The 19353-nt window shown below is 40.6% G+C and overlaps 1 protein-coding gene across 1 annotated transcript in view; it reads left to right on the top strand.

Moving 5' to 3' along the window:
* ABCC8 (ATP binding cassette subfamily C member 8) overlaps window positions 1-15994 on the top strand; it is a 73214-nt gene extending 57220 nt beyond the window's left edge. The window contains 11 exon segments of the mRNA XM_056493554.1: window positions 341-433; window positions 4421-4523; window positions 5815-5928; window positions 6545-6665; window positions 6825-6955; window positions 7493-7571; window positions 8446-8554; window positions 10620-10723; window positions 11527-11660; window positions 12944-13006; window positions 15422-15994. Of these exon segments, the coding sequence (XP_056349529.1) occupies window positions 341-433; window positions 4421-4523; window positions 5815-5928; window positions 6545-6665; window positions 6825-6955; window positions 7493-7571; window positions 8446-8554; window positions 10620-10723; window positions 11527-11660; window positions 12944-13006; window positions 15422-15559 (1189 nt within the window). The 3' untranslated portion in view covers window positions 15560-15994.
* The last annotated feature ends 3359 nt before the right edge of the window (window positions 15995-19353 follow it).

Genomic DNA, 19353 nt, shown 5'->3' with positions numbered 1-19353 from the left:
CTTTGCTGCTCAACTTGAGCTCCTGTTTGCAGCATTCCATTAAATTGATATTCAGTACAGAGACAGAATGCTGTTTAAATCAATAAAAAATTGAATACAAGAAAAAGGAATATAGAAGAAAGGAGGGAAGGCAGTGAAGGGAAAAGACCCATTCAGAACTCCAGCTAGTTAAATACTAAAAGTCCTCCTGGGGAATTAATTTCCCTGCAGCACTGCTTTGCAATCTGTCTGAACTTTATGTATGTGATGCTCTTCCTTTTCACTCCCTGGGCCTGATTCAGAAATATAGCTACTCAGCAAAACTGGTTTTTTACAAAATTCTTTTAATAACCCTCTCCAGGGACCTGCAGCAGCTGGATGACAGCACTCAGCTACCATTACTCTCCCATTTTTCAGAGACTGTTGAAGGTCTTACCACCATTCGAGCCTTCAGGTATGGTTTTTTGAAAGAAACATAGTTATTCAAAAATGAGGTGATTTTATGTCCTAAACTGCTCTGCCTGGAAAATCCAAAGTCCTCACAACACAGGCAAAGGGGGATGTCAAACAATGAAGAATTTTAAGCATTTTGTATGTGAGGGAGTCACTGTAAAAAGAACAAGCTCATGTGTGTCTGCCCTGTGGTTGCTCTCCAGACACTTGCATGCAGCCTGAAAAAAGAACTTGAGGGCAAATGTGATTTAAGCAGCTAAATTAGCCTGCAATTGCCATAGTGTGTGGTGTGCAGATGATGGGCTTGGACAGTCTCCATGGCAGAACTAATATGTACCAACTTGGTACAGACTAATCTGTGTCCATGTCCTGGTCAGACAAGCTGGTGATTTCAGAGGCTCCAGTAGCACCCTACATTGTTTTTCAGGTTGCCAGCTGAAAATGTGGGTGTTTACACTGATTTTACACAAACTGAAGGAAAAGTTTGTTTCCTTGCCTGTTTTGGTTTGTTTTTCCATCCACCTAAGCTCCCAGGAGAGCAGCCCAGGAATACCTGATAACATGCCTGGGTTCTGTGTGTGTTAGGAAACTGGCAGTCGTGCTGATACCTCAGAGGTACCAGTAAAACCTCTGCTGAGCTTGCCAGCTGCCTTCCTGCACTAGGGCTACTCTTGTCTTTTCCCAGTTGACTCAAACACTGTCAACTTTTCCACTAGATTCTCATCTAGATGATGTCTACATGTTTTGTCAGTTAATAATAACTGTTACCCTTCAATCCTTGAAACAGTAGTGTTTATTTATTCCTCCTAACCTATAACTGTAATTTTATAATAGAAGTAATGCACAAAGTCAACTTAAACTATTTTAATTGGTTATAAATAGATCAAAGAAAGAATAACCAATTTAAGAATTTGTCCCTTTTGGACTGAATGTAGCTTACCCAAGTAGAGCAACTTACTGTTTTCCACTAATTACTGTTATTGAATATTTAATTCATCAAGTGCCAATGATGTTCTGTAGTTTGTAGTTATGTCCGTGTTCAATTTGAAGGAAAATCAATTTCTATTTTAATTTCTGGTTTCCTCATTCCTATATTCTTTTATTTGATCAAGAGGATCTTTGAAGCATTATGGCTGGTGTTGATACAGAAAGCAATATTCAGTGACACCTAGCTAATATTTTCAGTCTGTCAGAGCTTCCCTCTTGATTCTTCCCATCACATTGAAATTAATTCCTCTGTCAAAGAATTGTTTGGTTTCTTTTTTCCCTAAAGTCCTGCAGTAAGTGATGTGTCTCTGACCCAGTCAGCCATGTGTGTTCAGTGAGTTTTGTGTTCCATCTGTCTGCCAGCCTTCTGCCTCAGCTGCTAACCCAGTTATTTTTAGGACTGTGTAGCTTTTCAGCTGCCTAACATATTAACAGGAGTGGAGTTTAGATTTGCTAGCATGAGCATCCCTAAAAATAACACTAAATAACACTAACTCAGGAATTCATTCTGTTAGGAGGTGCCAGTTGTTCCTGAAGTGTCCTTACCCTCGGTTACTCTCCATCCTGGATTTGTTCAGAATGCATATGGAAAGAAATGTACAAACAAATCTAGGAGAACTCAGAAAGACAGCTACTGCTGCACCTACAAAAACACCTTCAGCAGATGCCCTGACCTGATTTACAGTTTATTTTGATACTTCAGATAGCATCTGTGTTAAACAATCAACAAAATGTAAATGTGAAGGAATCTGCAAAGACTTGTCAGTATTCTTAAAGACCTGGTAATCTGGGGACACTTTCTGAAGAGAAATTCTGGTATTTTTGCATCACCCAGCAGCTGTGGTAATTTTGCATCCCTGTTCCACGTGCATATGCATGACTGACTCATGATGCATACCTCACATTCTCTGAGGCATATCTGCATCACACAGTCCCTCATGGTGTAGATAGGGGAGTTAAATGGGACTGAATTGGTTCCAGGGGCAGCACAGCCACGCCTGAATGGTGAGGAGCTGAGGGCAGGGAGCCCTAAGGAAAGGAAAGGCTCCCTAGCTCTACATGGTGACACTAAATCCTTTTTTCAGGAACAGCCATTCTGCTGTGCAAACACATCAAAATGTTTACAGCCAGCCCATAATCCTGGGCTGCATCCAGAGCCCCATGGGCAGCAGGGCAGGGAGGGGATTCTGCATCCAGAGCTGGGGTCCCAGCACAGGAGGGACAGGGGTCTGCTGGGATGAGTCCAGAGGAGGCCACCAAGGTGATCAGAGGGATGGAGCACCCGCAGGGAAAGGCTGAGAGTTGGGTTTGTTCAGCCTGGAAAAGAGAAGGCTTTGGGGTGACCTAATTGTGGCCTTTCAGTACCAAAGAACCTGTGAGAAAGATGAGAGAGACTATTTATAGGGGCATTTAATGTAAAGGGGGATGGCTTCAGACTGAAAGAGGGTAGGTTTAGATTAGATGTTAGGAAAAAATCCTTTTTTCTGAGGATGGTGAGGCACTGGCACAGGCTGCCAGAGAAGTTGTGGATTCTCCATTCCTAGAAGTGTGCAAGTCCAGGCTGGATGGGGCTCTGAGCAGCCTGGTGTGGTGACAGGTGTCACTGCCCGTGGCAGGGGGTGGGAATGACATGATCTTCAAGGCCCACTCCAGTCCAAGCCATTCCATGATTCCCCACTGCACACAGCAGACATGTCTCTGATGTCTTAGCACATGGCTAGATTGTGGACAGCTGAATTATTTCTTCCTCAAAATCATGAACTTTTCATGTAAAGTCATTATTTTAGTATGCTCAGAAGGAGGATTAAGGTACTCTGCAGTGGACAAATTTGAAAGCTTTTATAAGCCATGTACTTTATACATAGGCATTCTTCTATATCAGTTTTAGGAGAGCTGAGTTTATTAATAATCATTGCTTGTCACAGCTAAAGGGTAAGGTAAAGTTTCAAAGGGGGAGATCAAGGGTATTAAACTTGATCATGTAACAAAAGGAGGGGAAAGGCAAGATTTGGGTGCTTAAACTAAATCTTCAGGCCTTGAAGCTTATATCACTACCCCGGAAAATACTTTTGTGCCAGGCTTATGCATTATTTGCTCTAATTGTTGATACACTTTAATTTACAACTTTGCAATTAAATCTGCCCAGCTAAGAGGGGTGACTGACTGCCTGACACACTTGCCAAGACTCCAGCAGGGAATCATCTCCCATTCCTGCTGAATTCATGGCAGATTTCATTGGCACAGCTATGCAGATGAGTGTGTGCAAACTCACTATAACAAACTGCAAACTGGCTTGTTTGTGATTAATCCTGTTTTGTCTACTGTGGCTAATTTCTTGAGGGGAGGAAAACTGTTCTTGTCAAACTAATACTTTTTGTTGTGCCATGTACTTGGACTTCTGTTTTCCAAAGTGCTCCATTTTTTTCATGATAAGGACAAATATGTTTGTCTAATATGGGTGCTACTAAGTGGGAAGTTTTATGAGTTTATACTTTTTAAATTGTTACAATTTCTAGGCACTATGGTCATATATATTTTAAAACCTGAGTTTATATGTTAGAGAAAAACTGAATTCTGCAGCATTAATGCTTCTTTTCACAAGTACATGCCTATATTTTTTTTCTCATACATATTTTTAGTTTTATATTTGTCTCTGTCTCTCAGTTTCCATGTCATAAAATACATTTACAAAAGGCCCAATGGGATCTGGAATTCCCACAGAATTTCAGTATAATAATCAATGCAATAATATCCATAAATCACTTCTCAAGATACTGCACAAATGCATTTTGCTTGTGTCTAATACAAGACTACAAATGATGTCCCCCTAAACTATTGATAGGCTGATTTATACCCTGTGCCAAGCTGTCTATAAGCACATACCCCAGAAATTAAATTTTACTATTCATTTTTCCAAGACCCCAAGGCCTGACTCTTTTTTTCCTCTTTTCCTCTTGCTTTCCTGCTTTCTTCCTTTCTTCTTTTTATTTCCTTTTTTTAGATATGAAGCCAAATTCCGACAGAAGCTGCTTGAGTACACAGACTCCAACAACATTGCCTCCCTCTTCCTCACAGCCGCCAACCGCTGGCTGGAAGTTCGCATGGCAAGTTCATTATTGTTGTGTGTGCACGAGGAGTTTTTGGCTTTGTTCCCAGTCATCTGATGAGGCATCCAGCAGTTTTCCAGCCTCATCTCAAAGCTTTGCCCTCTATGCCTCTCTGGCTGTGATGAGTGTATGCCCAGCCCATCCTGGGCACTGGATGGGGGATGAATTTTCCCCGTAGCCTGCAGCTGTTTTTCCAAGACAGGAATAGTTGTCATGGGTCACATTGGCTCCTCTGTGTGTGAAGAGTTATCAGAGCTAGCTGAGCTGTGCCACCAGCCAGCATGTCATTGTGGGACCATGTCAGTCAGTGTCAGCAGCCTCTGACTTGTGGCTCCCTAGGAACATTTCAATTTCTTGGGGGCTCTCCTAATGAGCAGAAGGATGTAGAGAAGTTTGAGTCTGTTTTGGGGTCATCTGAAGAACACCAGAGATATTCATTGGTCTGTTTTCTGCTTAGTGAAGTGGCCTGGCATGAGAAATGGTTTATTAAAAATAGTTCTCTAAGAAGCAAGTCAAGGAATTTTATGTTGTGGAATGTTATATGACAGTTTTAAATGCAGGTGTAATAATGCTGTTCTGGTAACATGGGCTTCTTTTAGATGTGCTAAATGTATGTTAATTCATTTTTCATGTCACACTTTATAGCTCCATTTTGGACTCCTCCTTAACTGATACCTTTTTCTAATTTAGTTCAGATATTGATATGACTTGAATAAAATGTTATTACCCTATTATATGTTCAGGTCTAGACCACCTGAAGTCCCTAATTCTGATCAATGCCTATATCGCTAAACAGTTCAAACACAGACAAAGGACAGTTTCTTTCCTACAGAGCTTGTTTTCTAGTCTGTTACACAATTTTACTCAAAGAATTGTCTGTGGGAAGTCAAATCACCAAGGATTTAAATTAAAGCAGAAAAAGGTAATAGGAGTGTGCTGTGCAAGAAAGGCTTGTTAGAACAGTTATGGATGGGCAGGAACTCAGCAGCAGAGCCTCCCAGCAGTTCATCATCAACCACAGAATGGGATACATGAGCATTTCCCTCCTATCCTAGGTAACATCAGCTGCATGATTTCAGCCACCTCCATTACATGCTGACTTCCCCAGCACAGCCCTGCTAAAAGCAGTAAGAATGGGTTCCTAGGTAGAGTCTGGATGGAGTTCCATGGGGTTTTCTGCCTGTGCTTCAAAACTGTGCAATGGGTTTGTTATTTGGTATGCAAAGTTATGAGAACGTTTTCATCCTTTGTAGACTTATAATGATGGAGCTTATTCATATTCCTTCAGGAGTACATTGGAGCATGTGTGGTACTCATAGCAGCTGTCACTTCTATTACCAGTTGCCTGTATAATAAAATCACTTCAGGACTTGTAGGCTTGGGACTAACCTATGCTCTTATGGTAAGAATCTCAGGATCCTTTCTGTCTCTCCCAAACATTTTTTTGTAATTCCTCAGGGCACAAAGATGAACAGGAAGATTGAAGGTGTCTGTACATCTCTAGTGGGTACTGTAACATCACTGAAACCATGTGTTTACTTCAGTCCACATGTGATGGTTGACATATTTGAGTGTATGCTTTCTTCAGCTTTGAGATCAAATCTCATCAAGGTGTTGGTTCAAATATGTCAACAAAACATGGACAAGTTGCATCATAACTTTTTATATTGTCTTCCATTGTGAATACATTTTCAGTGCATCAGTTGTAATTATGCCCTGGTATGTCATTCTAGATTGTCCAAACTTAAGTTAGAAAAATTGTCTTTTCACCTGTCTTTATTGTTCCCCCCTTTCTGTTGGTGTAGATCAGATCTCCATAGTACCAAAGTATCTGTGCACTGCAGTTAGGAAATTTAACCTTTAGTCATTGTTGCCTCCCTGTTGGTGTTGTACCATCCAGTGCCTTCACAACTTCCACTTACTAAGGTGTTCCTGTGTAGGAATATAAACTGCATGCTGGTCAAATGATGCAAACTACTAAAAATCTGGGATTGAGTCTTGTATTTGCTTTCCATCAGGTGTCTAACTACCTGAACTGGATGGTTCGTAACCTGGCTGACATGGAGATCCAGCTGGGGGCAGTGAAAAGAATCAATGGCCTTCTCAAAACAGAAGCTGAAAATTATGAAGGGCTCCTCTGTAAGTGCAGTTTTGTGCAGCCTGCAGAAAGAGCTTGCTGAAATTTAATGACTTTGCAGTGTATTGCCATGAAAAATGTAGTAAATCACCTAATGAACCAACTAATTTATTATGAGAGTGTTGATGTTGGGGTTTTTCCCCCCTGTGCTTGTGGTACAGCTTCCTCACAGATTCCCCAGAACTGGCCAGACAGAGGGGAGATCCAAATCCAGAACCTGAGTGTCCGATACGACAGCAACTTAAAGCCAGTGCTAAAACATGTCAATGCCCACATCTCACCAGGACAAAAGGTAAAGAACTGCAGTGCTTCTCAGAAGATCTTTACTCTAGCACATCACATAAATCAGAGCTAAAACATACCACAGAATGCTTTGATGACTGAATTACAGATGTTTTTTTTTTTTCTCTCAGAGATTATAGTGCACTGGAAAGGAGTTTGGGGGATTCTTGTCTTGGTGTATTGAGGCAAACACCACCTATCAGTATCCCAGTGCCCTCCTGTCAGCACACAGGGCCAAAGGAAGTGACAGTGAGCCCTTACAGTGCTAGACCTGCTTTTCATCCTTCTTACATAACTCTCTTATCTTAATTCCCATCATTACCATTCTCCTATTGTTCCTGTTATAGGACTGGCCTTGATTTATCCTTAAATGCTCAGACCCCTAAAAGACAAAAAGTGAACACTTTTTTGGCTGGTTCAGTTTGACTGAGGAAAGGATCATGTGAATCAGGACAGCTCCTCCACCCTTTTATCTGAAGTGTCAAGTACAGATGTTGTCCTTTCCTGTTTTTCATTGCCTGATGTTCATCCTCTTTCTGTGTCTCAGATTGGGATCTGCGGCAGAACAGGCAGTGGAAAATCCTCCTTCTCTCTGGCGTTTTTCAGGATGGTTGACACCTTTGAGGGTAAGGTAACACTTTTGTGTGTCACTCAAGCTTAGCTCCTGAAGGTTCTTTGGTAGTGTTCTCCTTAACATCAGCAGCTCTGAATTGTGATCTGCAAATCTGCAGGGGACACTCTCTGGCTCTGTGTAAAGCTGATATCATCTGTCACCTAACAGCTGTGCCATTTGTAAGCCAGATCAATAAAAATTCTGCTTGATAGAAGCAAAAGTCCAACAGTGACAGACAGCCTTTAGTACTGTTAAATCACAACTAGGAGTAAAGCATTAAAGGGCAAGGTGTTCAAGTGTAATGAAGGATTGTGCTCAAGGCACAGCTGGAATCCACCAGGCCCAGAAAACTCAGCAACTGGGGGTTGCAGCTTGGCTCACTGCCTTGGAATTTCCTGCCATATTTCCTGCCCTGTGAGCCACATCCATGTGCCTCACAGGGTGCATCTCAAAAAGATGCCAGCCTGTTTCCCAGCCACATCCCACAGAGTCCCTATGCAGAGACAGACAGTTGTACTCAGAGATGAGATTTCATGGTGCTCAACAGTAATTTGGCTTTCTGAAAGGCTTGTTGCCCCTGGTAATTAATCCCTGATTGAAGTAATGTCAGACCTTGTTTGATAGATGTATACTGGTCAAGCAGTTAGTTAAGCAGTGTGTCTAATCATTCATGAATACTTCAGGTACCCTCTGTGTGCTTTCCAGCTGAGCTTAGTCTCAAGAAGGCTGTGCTTGGTTTTTAGTCAAAGCAGGTTTCTCTAGTGAAGAAGGGGGTATGTGATACAAGGCCTGCTCCTGCTGTAGTGCCTTGCAGCCTGGAAGTGAGCCATGTCTTTGCCAGCAGCTGTGTGGCACAATAAGCACACTGTCCTCTTTCTTTTGGACAGGGAGGATTATCATTGATGGAATAGATATTGCAAAGCTGCCCTTACAGACGCTGAGATCCAGGCTGTCAATCATTCTCCAAGATCCTATTTTATTCAGTGGAACAATCCGGTAAGTATAAACACCAGCAATAAATAAAAAAAACATGGAATTGCTTGTATGTCATACAATATGAGTTATATATTATAATTGTACTATAGAATGACTTTAATACCAAGCTGTTCAATTCCAATCTCCTCAGCTGGAATAGGGAGGATCACTGCCTTCTCTCTGTGCTTTTAACTCACCACCTTTCCCTGTGCCCGAGCCTGGACAGGGCACCCTTGGCAGAAGACATCCTGTAATGGTTTGAAAGCAAAACCAGTGAGAGATTCCAAGTCAGAAATACAATTTAATAGGAAAAAAGAGAAAAAATAAAATACATGCAATAGTACAAAAGAAAAACCACTGACAGAGTCAGAATACAACCTGACACCCCACTAGTTAGGCTGGTGGTAGCAGTCTAGGTGAAGTGGTCTTGTTGAAGCAATAATGATGTAGAAATCCTGACAATGATCCTGGTAGCTCTTGTCCCCTGGAAACCACTGGGTAAGGGCTGCTTTGGTGTTCCAAATCTCAGTTTTTATCTAGGTAGGAAAGGCTTGGCTCTTCCCCCTGGCTGGAACATTTCCCAATGGGATGAGGGAATTTTATCAGTCATACAGTGGAACTCAATGGCACATTAACAGAAGATATCTCCCTGGAGGAAGGATGGGTCATGAGAAAGATAAAGAACATTGTCCCACCTAGTTTTTAACAGATGGCCCATTAGCAGAGGATATCTCCCACAGAGAGAAGATGGTTTCAGCAGAGGGTGGTAGAATACATAATTTTGGGCACATTTTTGCATTGTAACCTAGGACACATCCCATGCATGGGAAGCAGGGAAAGCCAGTATTTATTCCTCCAGCCTCCAGTAGTCAGTTTAGCTCACTGATCAGATAGATACCCATAACCTCCCAGCATTTCTTAAAACCTGCTTTCTCCTACATCTGCTTTCATCTGTCTGCCTTAAAATATGAGATGTAAAAAATGCAGACTAAAATATTGCTGTAGACAGAAAGCAAAAGAACATCACTGGGAGACTGGGCTTTTTTTTTTTTTTCCTGGAGCCTCTATCTGTTTTTCTTCTGAGCCATTTCATTTGCTGCACCAAATACCTTAGCTTTTTTTTATTATTATTATTATTATTATTATTATTTTTATTTTTGCATTCTCCTCCTACTTTTCTGAGAAGATGATGAAGTGAAACAATGGCCAAAAATGCCAGTTTTCCAACAAATGTCCTTCCCTGTGCCTGTGCCACTTACCTTAGGAAGAGCCAGTACAATCCTCAATGTTGTTCCTACATAAGTGATTCGAGTTCACTGAAAAGGTTACAGGCTTCAGGACATGCCTGAATATAGACCATGATTCATTCACATCAGAAGATGATGTGATTTTATTCCTTTGTTTTATTAATTAATCTATTACAAATGCATTTAGGCCAGCATCGATCCTTCACAACTCATACAGCAAGAGCAAAATGTAAAAATAGTGTTATGCACCATTGAATATCTCATTGTCATTCTGTATGCTAATGTAATATGATGTGTAATTCACATTTGTTGCTGTCACTTCTGGGCCACTGCAATCTAAAATAATTTGGTTCATAAATCCAGGATTTTTTGAATTGCAGTGAAGACTTTAATTTCATAATGCAGTATGAAACTTGATTATTCTGCTAACATTTCTATAGCAGTGAAGAACAAACAGACATTGTATTTCAAAGGAGGGAGGGTAGACTTTTGTCCTTTGTTAATGTTAATTTAAACTGAGTATAGTCACAGCTTTTCCTAGTACATGAGATTGCTTTAGTGTATACAGAGCAAAATGGAACAAAACCATAAAGATATCCACCAAATAGGGAGCTTTTCCCTTTCTGCTCAGCTGAGAATCAAATTTTCATCTTAATTACATTGGCATAAACATTAAGTCTGGGAAATTTGGTGGATTTATATCTGATAGATCAGAATCAGGCCCAGACCTTCAGTGTATGATTCTGACTGTCTACAGGTTTGTTTCTAAGCACACTACAAGAAGAAATCCACTGCAGCAGTTTCTGCTGACTGATGTTCTTGAATCACCCCTGCTGCAGGTTTAACTTGGACCCTGAGAAGAAGTGCACTGACAGCATGCTCTGGGAAGCTCTGGAAATAGCTCAGCTCAAGCACGTGGTGAAGGCACTGCCTGGGGGCCTGGGTAATGAGACTTCTTTTGGAGAATATTGCTTCCAGAATTCCCAACATTCCTGTTTCACTCTTATTTATTAGAAGGACAGTTTTTAAAGAAAGAGCTTTTAAAGATTGTGGAAGGTGACAAAAAGTGCCTGCAGGCAAGTGTCCTGTATCTGTGTAATTCCTTTACCAACTGTACCTGGGGGGCAAAATCCTCTTTGTTCTCGAATCAATGGTAAAATTATTTTATTTCAGTATGTCTTTGTTATGAAGCACTGAGATTTATGGGTCTTGTGAATCCAGATAAGCTGTCAACAAGTCAGGTGTTACCTAGAACAAATTCTTTTGTATTTTCCAATAGTCATGTCCAAGGAGGAATATTTCTAATGCTTCAAGGTGTGAATCATTTGGCTATGCAGGGGGGAAAAAAAAAAATTAAAAAACCCCACCAAACACCTAACAAAAAAAAAACAAACAAAAAAAAAACCAAACGAAAAAACACCAATAAATCCCCTTAAAATGGCAAGTTTTACAGCCCTAGGGTAAAGAAATAATGGATACTGGTTTGACTGGGGGTACAGTGTCCTAAACTGGTAATGTTTCAGAGAAATTCACTCTTGAACATCCTCAGCTACTTTGATGTCTAACAGATACAGAGAATATAGTGAGACAAAAGGTTGCTTTGAACACTGGAAATAAGCAGGCAAAAATGTCACCAGCAGCTGTAGGCCTAGGAAATATTACTTTACATTGAAAGTGAGCCATTGTTTTCCCAAGCATCTGCTCTGTTCTGATTTGGCCTTACTGATTTTGCTGTATCACTTCCAGATGCAATAGTCACAGAAGGGGGTGAAAACTTCAGCCAGGGCCAAAGGCAGCTGTTCTGCCTGGCAAGGGCTTTTGTGAGGAAGACAAGCATCTTCATCATGGATGAAGCCACAGCATCTATTGACATGGCAACAGTGAGTTTGAAGTGCTTCTGATTTCTTTGATACTGATTTCACTGATATGTGAAGAAGAAGAAGGTAGAAAGCAATTCTGTCTATTCTGTAATATGCTTACACCATATTTAATGCAGGCATATTTACAAGCCCAGGTAGTTGTGAGTCACTACTAACAAATCTAAAGAGCTTTCAAACCAGTTTACTAGGAATTGAATAGTTATTCCAGAGCTGATTGCATTATGAAAATGAAGCATGTTATTTTAATTGGCAGTGGGTGTTTTCTAAAGTAAACAAAGCTTGGGATGGTCAGTGAAGAGTGAATTGATGACAAGTGACAAGTTTTCCCAATATGGTTGGCAGGACAAGTCAGGAAGTTAGAAGGTTTGGAAGTAGAGTCAAGGAAATAAACACAGTCACAGAAAAGGCATGCTGGAGTATTGCATTAATTGCCTGGAATTTCTAGGCAGATGTTTAAGCACTCAGTAATAGTGCAATGACTGGGTTTTGGCCAAATAGAATAGTACATTTTTTCATCTGTTATGTTGTTACAGGAAATATTTCAGTTTTCTTTCCACTGCAAGTAAAGAACATAATTGGAGGGGTTTGCTAGAACAGCTCCCATTTTCAGTTCAGTGAAATGTTAGTGTTTGAGCTGCAGTAAGGGAGCTATAGTGCATGCAGCCCAGTTAAAACACATTTTGAACTTTGATGCACTGAGGATAGAGTCTTTCCTTTGAAATGCTTCTCTAAAGAGCAGCTAATAACAAATGAAGGAATCTGTGCTCGTGGCACTTCCAGGCAGTTTGGAATGCAACGAGTCTGCTAAATAGCAAAGGATGAGTACTTGTTGAGTGAGAGCTATGTATGTTTAGGCCATCTTAAATATCATCTCCACTGTTAGATATGCCAGGTACAGCACAGTCCCTTGCTTGCCCTTGGTGTTGGATTCCCATTGTGCAGGAGCATTCCTGGCCTTGCAGTGGGATGAAGGACACGCAGAGGCGCCAGCATGGGCAGCCTGGCAGCACCTGGGATTTCCTCACTGTAAATCTGAGCCAGGATAGCAGGGCTTTGGGGCCAGAGCACAGCTCTGGTGTCTGCAGTGGGGATGGCAGGAGTGAGCAGCGAGAATGGCAGGGGACACCAGGCTCTGCCTCAGTTCAGACATGTAGCCAATTCTTCCCTTCTGCAATGGAGGATAAATAACATCATAGTTAGTCAGTAGTTACTTAAGCCTTCTTAGTATCTCTGTCTGTCAAGTTCTGCTGTTTGAACAGCACTGAATGTTTTCCCTTCCCTAGGAGAACATTCTCCAGAAGGTGGTCATGACTGCGTTTGCTGACCGGACTGTGGTTACAATAGCGGTGAGTACAGCCCCCGCTGCCATTCTGATGCAAACAAGGGTCAGAAACGCCCCATTAGTGTTATTCAATGTCTTAATTAGGCCATTCATCTTTTTCTTTTTTAAGTGGTGTTTAAATGTAAGCTTTCTTTTCCTTTTAAAGTTTCTTACTTAAAGTCATGAGTAGCTTCTTTAACGTGTTGCATGATGCTAAGTCAATTTACCTGTAAAGGTACATAATCTAAGTGTGCTCTCTATCTTGTTTCCCATTTAAAGCCAATTTAAAATGCAATATACTTTGCTGTGAAATATCTAAGTTTCATCAAGCTAAAATAATAATTTAACTAAGGACAATATATATATCTCAGGGAGATACTTCCTTGCATTTAAAAATTCAACAGGAGAAATCTGTGCTCAGGAATCTCTGAGCTGCATTTATTTTCACCCAGCAAGTGTGTAACAGCAGACCTGATTTATCTTATGGTATCCAACCAGTGTGTCATTATAAAAAAGAAAGGAATCATAACCATGGCAGTTCCTGATTTCACTGCATGAAAATTCAGATTTGCACTGTACTCTGCATTTATGTATCTCTTTCAGTTTGTTTGGGGACAGGCTGAAAAAGCTTTATTATTCTTTTACTCTCTTGGTGAGTTTTAAACTGCACAGTTTAGACAAACAACATCTTGGAAGAAACTTACTTTGAATGATTTTGTTTACTCCCAATTGTAAATGTGGTTTATAGCAGGTGGGTTTGTATTCAAAACATTCTGTAGCAGAAACATAACACTGGGGGTTGTGGAATGGGTAGTGGTTTTGGGGATTTTTTTTTTTTTTTTTTTTTTTTTTTTTTTTTTTTTTTTTTTTTTGGTGTTGTTGGTTTTCAGGTGTGTTTTTGTTTTGTGTTGGTTTTTCCCAGAAAAAGCCATATATTCCTAATTTCTGTTTAGGAAGAATAGGAATAGTAGGAGTTATAGTACTGGCTCTGTATTATCTTCTATGTTACTCACAATTACCAGGGTGGCAGCACTGATTCTGTTACACTGAAAGAGATCAGACAAGAGCAGCAAATTCAACTGGAATGTGATATTTCAGTCCCCTGCCTGTGGACTGGATAAATGTCATAGAAACTGCAGAAGATATGAGATTTGTAGATGCCATCAATGATTATTTTATGGAAAATCTGGCTAGGAAAGCTAGAGAAGGAAATACAAGAGTTGTTTTGATACTGAGGATGCCCAAGATATGATTAGGAACCTTGTGGGTGAAGAACTGTGTAACAACAACCATAATATTCTGAGATTAAATATCCCTGCAGGAGTAATGCAGATCCAAAAAATCCCATGCAGTTACAGTTAACATTAAAAAAAGTGGAATTATGTCAATATGAAGAGGCTTGCAAAAAACTAAACCCAAAATAAAATGGTAGGGGGGAAAAAAGCTAAAAGAAGCAGCCAGGGAGATTGAATCTGACAGGGTTTATGGAAATTACTGAAGCATTTCATTTAAAAAGAAGATGGAAACAATGCATGCTATTTATTTAGGTAATGCTTGAGTTAGGATAGAAAAATGTGGTATGGATAAAGAAATAAAAAGATTATTAGAAACAAGAAGGCTGGACTCAAAGTTCACACATACCTTGAATATTGTGTGAGGTTCCAGTCTCCTGATGCCCAGAACAACACACTGCAACTGAAAAATGCTGAGAAGCACAGGATGATTCTGGAGGTGTTGGATTTGCTCCTGGAGGGGAGCAGCTGAGCAGGCTGGGGCTCTTCTGCCTGGGAGAAAGACAGTGTGAGATGTGAGAGAGGTCTGCAAAGTCCCAAGGCAAGGGGCTGAGGTGGAACTCTGAGCAACACAGCCCAGAGCCCAGAAAAGGGGGGAGCACTTGTTCATATATGGAGAGGAAGTATGGAAAAGTCTTTTCCAAAGGATATGGATGCAAAATGATTGTGAAAGATCAAGAGAGGACATGGCCCAAGTCTTGTAAAACTGACTAGATCAGCTTTCTAAACAGACAAACCACACCAAGCTCGGGAACCAGCCCAGACCCAGATGCAATCCAGGACTGGGAGAATTCCCAACTTCCCACAGGCAGCTCCACACTCATTGCCCAGTTCCTGCTCTGCCTGGCTGCCTTCTTTTGGCTGCACTTGGAGCAGGACTCTGGGCTGAGGACATTCTAAAGGGAACTCCTAGGACTCTTCATACTCAAGTACCTGTGTGGTTTTTGAGGTACTGGAATATCCACCTGGCTCTTGGTCTGTATATTTGTCTGCAGCACTTACACAGAAACTAGGAGCAAAAGTAGGATAAGTAGCCTTAATCAAACTTGAACTTCATAGGAAAATTATTTTGTGGAATTCTGCTTTATCCTGGAACATATTGAATGGAGAGATACACTGACCTGGCATTTTGTTTATTTGTTTTTCAGCACCGTGTGCACACGATCCTCAATTCAGATTTGGTTATTGTAATGAAGAGAGGGGTTATTTTGGAATATGACAAGCCTGAGGTTCTACTAGAACAAGAAGACAGTGTCTTTGCTTCTTTTGTACAAGCAGATAAGTAATAAAAATAAAGCATTTTAGAATACAATTTTATTATTTTATAAAAATGTAAAATACTTGTAAATAAATATTATTTCATAATAAATTGAGCTTTTCCTTTTTTAATAAAATGAGCCATTTTTTCCATCTGAAGCATTAAAGAATTATCTGTGTACTTTACTTCTTTTGTATACTACTACTTTTATTTGCTGCCAAAGGATCATGAAATATAGTTGAAAAAAAAAATCTACATGGATGAACTACAGCAGGATACACATCAAACAAACATAACCAGCATGGAGTTTTTATGTAGCTCTCAACTCCCCTATCATTTATTAACATATTATTTTTTTATGTGTCATAGCCTTACTGTAGATAATGTTGGTGACTGACAAATGCAGAAGGAAAAATTATATACCAAAGGTGTCTCTCAAAAGCTTGTATCTCTTTCAATCAAATGACTCTGTAAAGCTTTAATATCTAAATATAAAATCTATAAAACATTTTTTATACTGTGGTTTATTGATAGTGCCTGACTTGTGCCTTAGACTCTCCTTTAATACTGTCTAAAAATTAATCACAATCTGATTCCATCTTTCTGCCCACTGAATACTATTATACTGATTCCAAGAAGAATGGAGGCAGGCTCCCTCCCAAACTGTGAAAAAGCTGAGAGGAGGCAGGCTGTGGTAAAGTATCAGTGTTTAATGTCCACTGCTTCCAGACCAGTGCAGATGTACCAATCCATCTGGAAATTATCCCTCCAAGTTTGGTAAATAAACAGCATTAAACCTTTCCCTGCAGCTCAGGGCCACGAGAGCTTGACTCATCATCTCCTAGTTTCACATATTTCACCCACTGTCGTGCTGTCTCTAGATTTACTGTGACCCTTACCAATAAATTCTGTACACTTGAGGTTAACTTTTAACCACTGCAATATTCCAATTTAGCTAGACAGCTATTAATCCCTGCCTTGTGACAGTCATTCTGGGATTTTTTCATTAATAGAGAGCTAGAATGTCAATAACCCAATGGACGGCTACAATGAGTTTTTACATGCTTTTCTTTTTGCATCAAGTTTGCCCTTACATCCATTTTTTGTTTTGTTTCTTCCCATATTTGAAGGATTTCTAGTGCTTAGGAGAGCTCTTTATCTTTTGGGGTTTTTTTCTCTCTCTTTACCCTGCTCAATTAGTTTGGAACCTGTTTTTAAAAGCTTTATTTTCTAGAAAAAGACACCTCATGGGACATGTGATATTTAAGGCATTACTTCTAGCACTGCAGCAGAGAGCCAGGAAGAATGAAGAACTGTTATTGCTGCTTGTGTTACCAGTTCCAGAGCACAGTATTTGCACCATCTCCCTGCTGTTATTTGGGCAATAATGAAGGATAAGTGGCACCAGAGGAGAGTGTAGAATGAACAGTGGTAAAAGTCAGGATATGGTTATGCAGATGAAAGGCATGAGCTCTGCCACTCCCTCCTACCCTTTGAGAGAGGAAAGGGCAGCTGGGAGCTTTCTTCTTCTCCAGGGAATTGTTTGCTGGGCAGTATCCAAGAAAGAATGGCTGCAGGACTATTGGTGTGTTTTCATCCTGGAATACCAGGCTCCCATTAGGGCTGAGAGGGGAGAAGTGAGAGCAGAAGGGCACAGAGCAGGTCTCTGCTACAGCTACTGGGCATGCTGTCTGCTGGCTTCTAATTGCTGGTCTAAGGCAGGATCTCATCCTGTAAAAACACCTCTCTGCAGGACACCTTGATTCACACTGCAGAGGCTCTGCAGCCATCTGTGGAAGCTCTCAGATTCTAATGGCAAGGGGAGAGATGCAGGGAAGTGAGGTTTCATGTGCTTTTCATTAAGTGCCTGGGATTTGACACTGCAATTTGGACTCACTCCTATTCCACAAGCTTCTGGCAACCTTACCCAGAAGGGAATGCAGGAGAGGAAAGGACACAGGATATAGCTAAGGAGGCTGTGCTTTCTCTTGCACTATTAAGAAATTATAACTTAAAAGTGCAAGTGTCATACATTTCCATTTTAAATGGGGCTTGTATTTCCCAAACAGCATTGCAGGAGAGTAGGGTGAGTTCATTCATGTCCAACAATTCTTTGTCTTTGGTAGCACACTGCTGAATCAATATGTGTGAACAGGGAGGTTCTTAGCTGCCACTCAGGATATTTCCTCAGCACATTTCGTCTGGTCGTGTTTATATGGGGCCAGGGTGTTCCTCCCCTAACTCTAAAGAATTAAGAATCTCACCAGTGACCAGAAGAACCCAAGAACATTATTCTGTGGTCTGAGGCTCACTGATATTATCCAAATCACTAAACCTTATTGCCACGAGGTAGGCAGCCCAGGAGCCACTGCTAAACCAGGCTCACAAATGTGTTTGTGTGGCACTGAGGCATCACTAAGCAAAGGAATGCACTGCAATGGCTGCAAGGCAGTGCAAGCCAAGGCCAGACTTTGTTTTCCATAGGGGTAGGATTTGTCTCAGTCCCAAAGGTGTTAGAGCTGCCCATGGAGATGTGACCAGAGGGGGTTTTGTTGCTTTGTGTAAATGCTTCCATTATACAAAAAAAAAACCAAAAAAAACAAAAAAAAACAAAAAAAAACAAACAAAAAAAAAAAAAAAAAAAACAAAAAAAAACAAAAAAAAACAAAAAAAAAAAAAAAAAAAAAAAAAACCAAAAAAAAAACAGTATAGGGTTTATTCCCTTGTCCTAGTGTAGCAGGAAACACAGCATAGCTTGTTCATGCCTCCCCATGTAGCTTTGCATAACTCTGGTCTCTTTTCTTCTGCCTACCTGCTTGTACTGCAAGGTGATTTCTGAAGCTTAATTTCTGTCAGACAAACACTGTGTAGCATCTGAACTTTTACTCAGCTTTTAAAGGCAGAGTAATGACAAGGCAACAACTAAATTTTAATTTGACAGTTATCATAAGATCTTGTTTGATAGCCATTAAAATTAGAACAATTGGTGGGGGGAGAGTTTTTAAGTAAAACCTCTTTTGTGGGTGGAAGAATTTACCTCTCATGATTCAATACTACAGAGCGGGATTGTTCATTCCTGTGAGCCCAACATTTTTCAGCAGCTCTTAACACAAGTATGTTGGCTCACTCAGATGATCTGTCACTTTTTTCTTTTAAGTATCTGTCACTTGATCCATAAAGGCAGCTCTAGAAATTCTCCAGCAGAAACCACTTGCTTTGCTATCCCACCTCAGCCCCTGAGTGCTCAGAGATGAGGCAACAGAAGTGGCAAATGAAAGTCCTGTTGCAGAAGTGGAAACAAGGAAGCACTGTTCGGGTGCTTTAGGATGCCAAAGGATTTTAGGATTGCTAAAAGCAGCGTGGTGAGTGTGTTCATAGAGCACTTCCCCTAGCACCAGGTGATACAGCAATTCATTCTTCCTGGAAAACCCTCTCCCTGACACTTTTATCCATTCCACATTTATGGAGGTACCGCCCTCTGGAGGAAAAGGTACAGAATAAAGACCACGGCTAGAAAAGAGTAAGGAAAAACTGCACAAAAGTCAGGACTGCCTCTTGAATCCTCTGTCCATGTCTGCCAGGGTGTGAAATGCTGCCCATGAGTTGCCTGGTGTTGTACAGCCTGTTTGTGCTCACTGCAAAATGCTGGAAGTAGGACCTGCCATCAGCTGCAAAAGTATACAGCTGGCAAATAAAACTTCAGCTTACTTTATGTTATTGGATTTCTTCCTTTTTTTTTTTTTTTTTTCACATTTAGAAAGAAAAAAATGGGGTTTAAAAAAATCACAGCTTTTTAAAAAATTACATTGTCATGTAAGTCAT

Source organism: Oenanthe melanoleuca, chromosome 5 (genome assembly GCF_029582105.1).
Source record: "Oenanthe melanoleuca isolate GR-GAL-2019-014 chromosome 5, OMel1.0, whole genome shotgun sequence".
Taxonomy (NCBI): domain Eukaryota; kingdom Metazoa; phylum Chordata; class Aves; order Passeriformes; family Muscicapidae; genus Oenanthe; species Oenanthe melanoleuca.
This window is presented reverse-complemented; position numbering and strand designations above follow the sequence as displayed.